Source organism: Alosa alosa, chromosome 23, assembly GCF_017589495.1.
Source record: "Alosa alosa isolate M-15738 ecotype Scorff River chromosome 23, AALO_Geno_1.1, whole genome shotgun sequence".
NCBI classification, from domain to species: domain Eukaryota; kingdom Metazoa; phylum Chordata; class Actinopteri; order Clupeiformes; family Clupeidae; genus Alosa; species Alosa alosa.
In genome coordinates this window covers 16,063,007-16,074,257 of record NC_063211.1, presented here as the reverse complement: position 1 = coordinate 16,074,257, position 11,251 = coordinate 16,063,007, and the positions used below count along the sequence as shown (strand labels likewise).

At 43.5% G+C, this 11,251-nt stretch overlaps 1 protein-coding gene across 2 annotated transcripts in view; it reads left to right on the top strand.

The window, feature by feature from the left end:
- Positions 1-1,096: 1,096 nt before the first annotated feature.
- tmeff2b (transmembrane protein with EGF-like and two follistatin-like domains 2b) overlaps positions 1,097-11,251 on the top strand; it is a 65,802-nt gene continuing 55,647 nt past the window's right edge. For both annotated transcript variants that reach the window (XM_048235190.1, XM_048235191.1), the window contains exon 1: positions 1,097-1,725. In XM_048235190.1, coding sequence (XP_048091147.1) covers positions 1,548-1,725 — 178 coding nt within the window. In that variant the 5' untranslated portion in view covers positions 1,097-1,547. The remainder of the gene's footprint in view (positions 1,726-11,251) is intronic.

The window sequence follows — 11,251 nt, the reverse complement described above, 5'->3', positions numbered from 1 at the left end:
ATCTGGTAAATAAGGTGCTATTTGACTGGACTGAACCGGACAAAGGTTAAAAATCACAAACAAAAAATCATTAGAGAGGAGTTAATCATTAGAGAGGATTAAATCGTCAACACAGGCAGTTGGACAAATGGGGCTTGTTGCTAGTGTGTGTAGTCATGGATTATGAGTAAGAGAAAGGCAGACACACATACACACAAATTTCACACAGTTCATCAAATTTGTTGTCCCCAAACTGCCCTTCAATTAATGCGTATTTTTTAATGATTTTTTTTTGTGATTTTTTAACCTTTGTCCGGTTCAGTCCAGTCAAATAGCACCTTATTTACCAGATGGCTACCCACCCCACCCACACACACACACATGCACATGCACACACATTTAATATACATTTTTATTATACTATTTCATTTATTCTTCAAAGCTGGCTCTTGAGCACAGAAATGTCATTACTGATAAATCATTTTTTATCAGGTATATGACAATAAACGAACAGACTGATTTCTGTCGTGTATCTTCAATGCCCCTCCGATTGTGATATGACACCCTGTGCTGGTTTTTTGCGACTCAAGAGCACAGAAAAGCCTCTGTTCTGTGCAGGGCACAAAACCATTCATGCGGGCAGCCTCCAAAGGGGATATTGCTGATTACACATGCACGTGTGCATAATAAGGTTAATCAAAACCTCTGACATTGACACTAAATTAATTTTCCCTTGCTATTAATGCTATCACAGGAGGCGTTATTACATTCACGACTTGACCTTGAAGTATAACTTGACGCAACTCGGTGGTTTTCAATCTTCAATCCATGAAGATAGATTAAATTATGTAAAGTTATATCTATAACATTGGACTGAGATGTCCTCCCTGACAGACTTTTCTGCACTGTCTCGTATGTAAATGTCTGTGTATACGTCCACGGTTCTACAGACCGTGTTGCATGCACGTCTTCCAAATGTAGGCTATCCTATCCTCAAATGATCACTCATCGAAGTGGTACATCCGACCCCGGAATTAAGCATCCTCGATCTGAATCCACCTTCAGCCAATGGGCGCTGAACATTCACAAAGCGCCACCCCACCTTCTCTCGGAACTGCTCTGTCACTTGAACACACAGTGCCGAGGCACGCGCCGAGCCATTCTACCAGTACGGAGACAGTGGAAATGGAACAAATTCAGACAAACACACGTCTGTTTTCATTCTCCTAGTGTTCACACTTAGACAGGCTGGTCAACTGGGACGCAACAAATTAGTGACGGGATTTATATGAGCATTCAAAACAGTTGTGGTTTCTTTTACGCACTGGGTCTAAGTAAGGAAAATCCGACAGTTGTTCATCTCCCGGACAGATCAGAGCCAACCCTACTGTTCTGAGCGTAACTGCACATACATGGGGCTCGCTGCATTGTTCGGAAGATGGTTCTCTCTTCACAGTTGAGGTATTCGCCGTCAGCCGCCGCGGTCTTGAGAGAAACGGAGTTCCCGGTGGATGCCTACGCTCTCCGCCCGCGTCGCCCGTGCTGTCGGGGAAAGCCGTTGAACTGAGATGGCAGTAGCAGCGGTTTGTCCGGATCAAAGACGCCTGCAGTCTTGCCACCGAACTTGGGGGGAGGGAGTTTTGATTGCGGTGTTGTGTCTCCTAACCGTCTTACCTGTCAGACAACTTTGTGCTTTCCCTTCCTCCCTCAGCGATTGTCAAACACCCACTGGATGGAATTGCTCCGGTAAGAGTACTTTTCCTCCTTAAGATCTTAACGTTACCTTCAGCGCCCAGGGCTGTGTTGCAGGTTTGGCTGATGTTCTAGTGACAATGACATCTGGAATTTCATCATACTTGCCTCAAAGTAATGTTTGCCAGACCTCAGACTAATCAAGCTTTTCAAGTTCCCAGAAACCAAACATGACTAAAGACAATGTCTTTGGTTTGTTTTGAAGTAAATGTCAAGGTTTTATATATGCTCATAAGTATATATGTAGTTAATATTAAATATGTTGGTGATTGTACACAAGAACAATGCATGTATGCATTACCTGTGTGTATCTCTTGTGGGGTCGCCGGATCGCGGTGTCCTCGAGTCAGCTCCAATTTTATTGTAGGCCTACAGACGGAGATATGACCAAAAAGGCCTTTTGTCTTTTGTGTTACAATGATGAAGACATGATGCTATCGATCTATCTCCAATGTGTGTGTTTTCCGCTCTCTCCACGTGTGTGTGTGCGCGCGCGTGCGTGCGTGCTTGAAAAGGTAGAATCCTTCGGCATGTGCCTGATTATTTCTTTGCTATCTCCTTTGGATCGACTGCTTTGATCGCCGCTGTTATTGATAAGTCACTTCATATCAGGCTGAGATTTATGTTAGCGTCCATGTGATTGCAAACCGCCGAGTGAATCTCACCTAGTTTGAGAAGAAGCGCTCCACCGACCTTACATTACACTGTAAACCCCCATAGGATTGCGCTGTCTGCCACCCATGTGCAATACATCACGATATCCCATGTAATCCAGATTTCAATAATACATTATTGAATAATAATAGTAAAGGGCAATGTAGGCACATTATGCCGTCAGGGTGGAGGTGTTGAATATTTTATGCAACTGAAATTAATGCCCCATTGTACATTGTATGGCTTGTTTAATTTGAATGCAGTTTGTGAAGCCTATTCTTTGGCAGTGTGATTAACGGCCCGATAGAGCTGTCTGTCCTTAATTTTATCGGTTCCTCCTAAAACATTGTTGCCCTTATCATCCCTGGTCGTTAAACCACTGGCCGGAGCGAGGGACAGGGCAATTTCTCCTGATAGAGGAGAGGCTCACACCGCTCATGCGGAGGTCCGTTGACCTTTAGATTACAGCCTCAACAAGTGAAAAAAAAAAAAAAAAAAAGTGAGGTGGTCCGCCCGCAGCTTGGTCACTTTAGATCTCAGAGTAAATCTCATCTCTAGTAAAAAAAAAAAAAAATGTGTGTGTGTGTGTGTGTGTGTGTGTAGCCTACAAATATGATGAGAAATTGATGATTACTGATTATTTGCGTTTGTTTTTCAACTTGTCAAATATATATATATATATAACTTTTATTTTTGAATGACATTTTCTCCCTTTCATTTGTTAGTTTTTTGTAAAAAAATAAGTTAGCCTACAGTTCTCACTTTTCCTAACTCCAACAAAGTTAAAATGATGGTGATTAAATAAAACATGATGGTTGACCTTCTGATGTTCACATTTATTCCTTATATTTCACAACCATGGAATATGGTTAATGAAGATTTAGAAGGCAATGTAGGCCTGCATGGTAAAATATTCCAAATACTGACTGAAATGATAAGTGTTTTCTCTCTGTCATTCATATGTATTATGATATTAGATGAGAGAGAGAGAGATTACTTCTTTCTCTTTCTGGTCAGTTCCCTGTGTTTTATTTGATTTGCTTGACAGTATCTCAGCAACAACAGCAGCATCAGATTAGATAGAGGTTGTTGATTTAATCCCTCAAACGAAATCGCTGCACTTCACGTCTCTCCGCTTTGGAAAACAGGGTCTGTTGTGTTGTTGCGGCAGCAGCATCTCAGCAGAGCAGCCATCAAAGTGTTGCAGACTGGCTTTTCTTATCTCCCCCATTAGACAACACATCTGCTCTGCTCTGCTCTGCTCATGGAGTGCTGTTGCTCAACATAGTGTGTGAACGAGGTCCACTTAGTCCCACGCCTGCACTGAATGAAAACTCGCAAAACAGAACATGTTGTTTATCTCTGTAGGGCACGGCAGGAGTAGTTTTTGTAAATTTCATGATCTGTACAGTATGTGTCCTTGGGTATTTAGTATTTACAGCCCATTTGTGTGTGTGTGTGTGTGTGTGTGTGTGTGTGTGTGTGTGTGTGTGTGTGTATGTGAGAGAGTGTATTGGGTTTATAATGGCTATCAACCAGTATTGAAACCTCTGGTATTTTTTTTTGTTTCACATTTTCTATATGTTGCAGCCTTATGCTAACATATAATTTTTTTGTCTCATCAATCAATACTCAGTACCCCATAATAAAAAGGAAAACAGTTTTTGAGAAATCACATTTAGATTTCAAACCCACTCGGTACTTCAGTTGTACCTCTCTGCAGCGACTATTGACGGGAGTCGTCTTGGGCATGATGCAGCAAGCATGGCATGCCTGGATTTGGGGATTTTCTGCTATTCTTCGCACCGTCAGTAGACAGCCATTTTCAGGTCCATCCAGAGATGTCTGATTGGGTTCAAGTCAGGGCTCTGGCTTGGCCACTCAAGGATGTTCCCAGAGTGGGCCCTGAGCCACTCTTGCATTGTCTTGGCTGTGTGGTCAGGGTCACTGTCCTATTGGAAGGGGAACCATCACCACAGTCTGAGGTCCTGGCAGACTGTTGTGTTATTCAGTTAGGAGAGGGTTATGTCTGTCCCCTTTGCCTTATAGCCCAGGAGTGCTGGAGATGATGTTTGTCCCTCTGGAAGTCTCTCCCATCTCCACACAGGATCTCTGGAGCTCAGCCAAAGTGACCATCGGACCTGGTCACCGGTTTTTACCAAGGACGTTATCCTCTTATTGCTCAGTTAAGAGAGCATGACATACATCCAGTCACACACATACAAACACAAACTCCACCCGACCCTGACACACACTCATCCTACTGAGAAGGTGTCTTTCACTGACAAAATGAGCTTCAGGGCTTTAGCGATGAAAACCTGCATACATGGCGACATTTCCCTGAGAGGTGCTTTCATCTTGGATTTTATCCATCTATGGTTTTTATCCATAGCTGCTGATGCAGGAATGGAACTGTCTCAGAGAGTTGCTCACTATCAGAAGTCGAATGAGACTGAGAAACCCCAATCCCTGTTCACCACAGGGAGGATTTCTCATGAATACATTTTGCAGTTCTATTTCAAATATTCTGCTATGAAACTGTCATTTCCCTTTGGGGAATCATTAAGTACTCTATCTATCTATCTATCTATCTATCTATCTATCTAACTACTTTTGGGTGGAGAAGTATTCGGTGGAACATTGAGCTCTAAGCAGGAGCAGTGCTGGCAGTATGCTGTGCTTCAGCCTCTCTGTAATCCAAGATGTTTGAGCATATTGGCACACACTGTGAACAGAGGAGCCAGCGCATCCGTGCAGGCAAGCAGGCAAGCAAGCAGGCAGGCGGGCAGAGGAACCGTAGAACCATGGCACCCTACTTTTAAGTTTCCAAAGGGGTGGTTCTTTGTTTTCCCTGTCCACCCCTTCCCTTCCCTAGCCTTGTTTACCAACCTTTTGATTAAGTTATTGGAACCATAATCAGATAAAGCGCTGGAGGGCTCCTAGTGTGTGCGTGCCGGTCGAGTTGGAAACGAGAAGATGATCTGAGCCGCTCTCCCTCCATCTCGCTAGATTGGGTTTCGCCTGTAAAACCGTACGCACTGTATCCTCAGGCTGAGATGATGGCTTGCCAGCACAGCTGACCCCCATTCCCCACACACACACACACACGCACACACTCACACTCACACAAAGCTCACTGACTACACTTCACACTCAGCAACACACAAACACACACACACACACACACACACACACACACACACACACCACACACAGATTGATCAGGTTATAGAACAGGCTGAGCACAGGTTTTGAAAATGGCTGCCATTCTAGAATCCCACGCCGGCTGACCATGAGCTGCACCCACGGGAGGCTGTAGATACCTAGGAGGCTTTAATATTAAAGTGGCTAGCGATCTGACTTTGAGAAAAGGTGCACAGAGCAAACAGTCAGTTATCTGACACTCACCCTAAGGGTCCAGACCTATAAAGTATGTTGTCGAGGAAGAGCAGGGCCCTTTTAAAAATGCATGATGGCAGATGTTTCTTTTATTTATTTAGCACGTTTTTATTCCCATTGTCAAACGACAGCCAGAACACTGAGACAAAGAGCCAGGGCGGTTTCCTTTAAGCAATTCAGCCCTATCCACATTAACAAGTCCCCTTTCTCCTCCACTTTTCCCATGTTTTTTATTTTATCCACATCTCCCTATGGTGTCCATACACATCTGTTCATTATTAAAACACAGATAGCAGACTGGAGCACACTGATTAAAATTGCAGTCTTTACTAGTGCAAACAAAATCAACTTGACGTTTCAACACCACTTTGTCCTCGTCAGAGTCGAAGATTGTTTTTGACCGCTGTGAAGCACCTGATTGTGCAGCTGGACAAATGCAGATTGTCTCATTCACTATACTCTATACTTGTTCTTTCCTCTCTTTCTCTTTCCAGCATGATTTAAAAAAAAAAAAAAAAAAAAAACATCCTGGCACATTGGCCTTAGATGCCTATCACTAGATTACCATCAGTGTTTTCACGGCTTGTTTGAAGAACACTTCGTGTTGAATCTGGCCTCTGCTTGCATGACTGAATCATGGGAATCAGTGCCAATTACTGTGGTGGTGATTCAAAACCGGCAGTGTGCTTTTTTCACACACAGAGCATGTGGCTGAGCATAATTTAATTTAATCAAAGTGATTTGTGAGTTAATTAAGGTCTGGGCTTACCTGAACGACCAACTTGCCAGTAGCTGGGTATCTGTCCAACCCATTTGCACGTTATGACACTTGTGAGAATTCATCTAAAGTTAAAAACGAGTCTGTGCGTGCACATTTCCATTAGTCTTAACAGAAGTAATCATGGATACACTCTTTATCATGGGAGGTGTTGTGGGAAGCTGGGCTATCAAAACTTGAGGTTGTTCATGGCAACTGTAACAGAAACAACACAAGTCATGTTGATGCAAATAAACCCGTTTTCATCAATCCTTTGTTACATTTAACCTACTTGAATTAGGAATTTATTATAATGATTTAGTACAGAAATTCCTCCAGTGAAATTGCCTCCAGAAGTAACATCCACATTGATGTGTTCCTATAACCTTGTCTTTGTTGGTAAAGTAAAGAGCTGTTGGCAGCAAAGGACATGCTAGTTCAAGGTCACGTATGAGATGGTTCAAGGTCATGTATGAGATGAGTGGTTACACCCAGATGAGCATAAACACTGGGCATCTTGTTACACAGCAGCTGAATATTTCAGTGTGACTCTTCCAAAAGCTAAACCCTCAAGTTAATTTCCCTGAGCAATACTTTCTAACTCCTTAAAATGATACACATGCTGGCTAATTTAAAAATCAAATCTAGTTTTAAAAAGAAATGGGTTGAATTACTGTAGGCAAATTGATGTTAATCTTGCATTGGCCTGTAGTGTTTACTTTGTCTTTTTTTCTGTTCACATCCTCCTAATCCCCCTAACGTTTTTTATCATCAGAGCCATTTATTAAAGCAGACAAACTTGACAGTAAAACAAAGTTAAATTTGTATTGCGCCAGGCACATTGGTGTAATAACACACTGGGTAAGCCTTCCCCAACAACAACCTCTTACTTCGCCCTACAAACGTATGTGTTGTATGAAACAAACAAACAAACAAACAAACAAACACAAGGACAGAAGTGCAGAGCGATCGGCTGAAGTGTGTTTGCGGCACGGTGTGCCAGGTGACATTGCGGCAGTGCATATGGAGCTGGAGCAGGCAGGTCTCCCCAGAGCTCAGCTCCCGACTGCCTGCTGCCTCCACAGGTGCTGGGGAGTACTAGCATGGCTGCTAGATCGTATACCGCTCTCTCACTTTCCCTCCAAAATGGGAAGCTGCAAGGGTAGCTACAGTAGATTGTACTGCTTCTTTGTTCCTTATCCTTTGTCTCCAAATTTTTGTCTTTTTTCTTAGACTTTTCTAAGACTGCATACACACACACACACACACACACACACACACACACACACACACACACACACACACACACACACACTCAAACACACACATACATACATACACAAACACACATACAAACACAAACACAAAAACACACACACACACACACACACACACACACACACACACACACACTCACCCATGCACTCGCTGCCTCGTCCTTCAGAGGACCGTCACGTTCCCTCCTCCATCTCATCTATTTTTGACAAAGGAACTAAAAACCACTTGCTTCTTCTTGCGAGATTGATGATGAGTATAAATACACCCGTAATGGCGTTGCTATTTCTGCCGACCCATCTGTTTCACGGGGACTCTCATGCTGAACTGTGTGCTGCCATGCCACTGCCGTGCCACCGCCACCAGCCTGCCTCAGTGCCTGTCTCTTCATGCGGTGATAAGCCAATTCTTGGTGGCACCAAAGCCAAACTCTTATTAAAGTCCAGTACAGCCCTCTCTGACCAAACGAGAGTGAGAGTTTGCGTTATTAAAAGTAACAGCGTATTAGCTGGCATATGGAAACGTACACTATGCCACCACAACAGGGAATTGTGTGAACTTGAGGCATCCAATTATTTTTGGTTTGTTTTGGAGCTTTTTCTGGCCTTAGAGAGAGAGACAGAGAACAGACAGGAAGTAAGTGGGAGAGAGAGAGTGGGACTGGGTTTGGTAAATGTAGTATATAGTATATAATAGTCTTTGTAGATCTGTGCTCAGGTGTCCTTATAGAACCCATCACTGTCAATGCATGAGTCCTTGAACTGGCTTGCCCACAAGTCCAGAAGGCAACTCCATTGGTCAACACTTTTTTTCAAATGCATTCATTCCAATTTCCCTTCATATTTGAAAGAACTTTTAATCCCTTTTAGTTCTCAATACAGCCTACGACACATGGACCATTTGTTTCTAGTTACACCTAGAATCAGCAAAGAAATTGGTCGTCGTGCATTTAAATTTAAAGCTCCATCAGATTGGAACAACCTTCCTTCGTCACTTAGGTCGATAACTTCTTTTCATATCTTCAGATCATCTTTAACTACGAATTTTCTTACATCCTGCTCCTGTTTCTGATCTGCCTTACCTTTTCTCTCTAGGACTTATTCTACTCATGCTTTCCTTTTGTCTACTGTACTGTATATGTGTGTATCTGTGTACAAATGTTGTGTGTATTTGTATATGTATATGCGAGTGTATTTGTGTACAAATATGTACTGTATACCTTACTTGTGCATGCAAGCAAATGTATTCATATGGGTGTGCAGTACTGTATGCTTATGTGTACAATTCCACCTCAATTTTTCGCAGAGGGATTCTTTGATGGTATCCCGTTTGTGTAATACTGGCTGGTGGGGGCGGGGATGGGGCGGTAGTTTTGAGGAGCATGAGTGTGTGTGAGTGTGTGTGTGTCCTTGTGTTTATGTGTTTGAATTGTTTAAGTGTTTGGATGTTTAGTACTTACTCTTTATTATCTTTGTACTGTTTGTCATTATTGTAAGGACCCCCTCGAAAATGAGATGGTACATCTCAAGGGGCTATCCTTGAAAGAAAGAATAAAGAATAAAGAATAAAGAATTATTCCCTTATCAGTTTAAGGATAAGGGGTTCAAGTGCAAGTTCAAGGTCAGCTCAGCACTGTAAAGTGCCTTAACACATATTTATATACTATGGCACTATATGAATAAAATTTAATTGAACTTAAACCAAATGCTCATCATTAGGTCATTAGATTTAAAAATGTACTCAATTGTACACTAAACAAAAGCAACGAAAGCAGGGATACAAGGTAGAAATTGGAAGTTTTATGCAATAATAGTACTACTTTGAGCAGTCGGTTATGGAATGACAGCATCATACTGTAGACTACAGCATCTTGGTGGGGAGTTCCAGGAAGTGTCACAGTGTTGTGCAAGGCCAGGTGTGAAAAGAGACATACCTGGTTAGTATGCACACTGTGCAGTCTCCCACTGGCTTTCTGTTGTTTGTGGAGGTCTGTACTTGGCTGTGGTAGCTGCTAGTTTTCCTGATGCATCATGTCCTGGAATGTAAAATCACACATGTTGTTTTTTCCCTCATTGAGATGCCATGTTGCACTACACAAACACCTACCCACCTGAATCTCAAGGGTTTTTATCCTATTTCATTCCACACTTAAAAAAATGATTGTGTTTTTATATAGCACAAGCTAGAACAAAAGTGAGTCTTGTTTTTATTGCCTCACCAGAGGCCATGTTATGTGGCGAGAGTTTGCTATCTGCAGGAGCTCTGACCAGCAGTGGGTCGACGGTGTTGCCTCTGTGTGTGTGTGTGTGTGTGTGTGTGTGTGTGTGTGTGTGTGTGTGTGTGTTCTTTCCCCTGGGGGCTGAAAGTGAAGTGTGGAACTCTTGTGAGTGTGGAGAGTGTAGCTACTGGCTGCAGATTAGTGCTGGTGTCACGCCTCCACACTGTCACGCTGCCCGCCAAACACACCAGCATTTCCGCTGCCTCCGTTTCACACCTCTAGTGCCAGGCAAAACAGGCTGTCTGGCTGCGTCATTAGCATGTCTGCCCAGGTAGCGGTCGGCTGGCGTGGGTCCAAATATGGTACACATCTGGCCTGGAGTCGTTGGAATGTGGCCCAGATGTGGACTGGATCTGACGCTCTATTTGTGCTGAATAGCAGCTCCAGAGTTCGGTTCAGCTGCTATTCAGCGGTGTGCCTGTCTATGGTGCCTCTTCCAGGAAGCACATTACTGCCAGTGTGATGTGTGTGCAACACCCCCCCCCCCCACACACACACACACACACACACACACACACACATACACACACACACACACACACACACACATACACACACACACACACACACACACACACACACACACACACACACACACACACACACACACACACACACACCACCTTTTCTCCTTTCCTCCACCAATCCCACCTCTCCCTCCTCCACTTTTTTCTGCTGTGTGTTTCAAGAGCAGACGTTTCTCTCTGCACATTGTTCTGGCTTCTGTCCGACAGACTGCAAGAGTGTGTTTGCCAAGCCCGCAGCCCATTTGGCTCATCGTTACTGGCATACACTGGCACAGACAGACTAACGTGCACACACACACACACACACACACACACACACACACACACACACACACACACGCACACACAAACACATAGGAGCGCACACAGATAGACAAAAATACACACACAAACACAAACACTGCCACACGCACTCACACATACACACACACACACACACACACACACACACGACACACACACGCACACACGCATTAGGAAACACAAATGCCTCTTGAACTTCGCCAGGCATTTGAAGCAGGTACTCAGTGAATAGGAGGAGGTACTGATGCCAGACACAGATGATTTGGCTTTATTTACATTTTATACCCCCAGAAGTCAGATGGTCCAGATTTGCAATTTTCTCTTTCT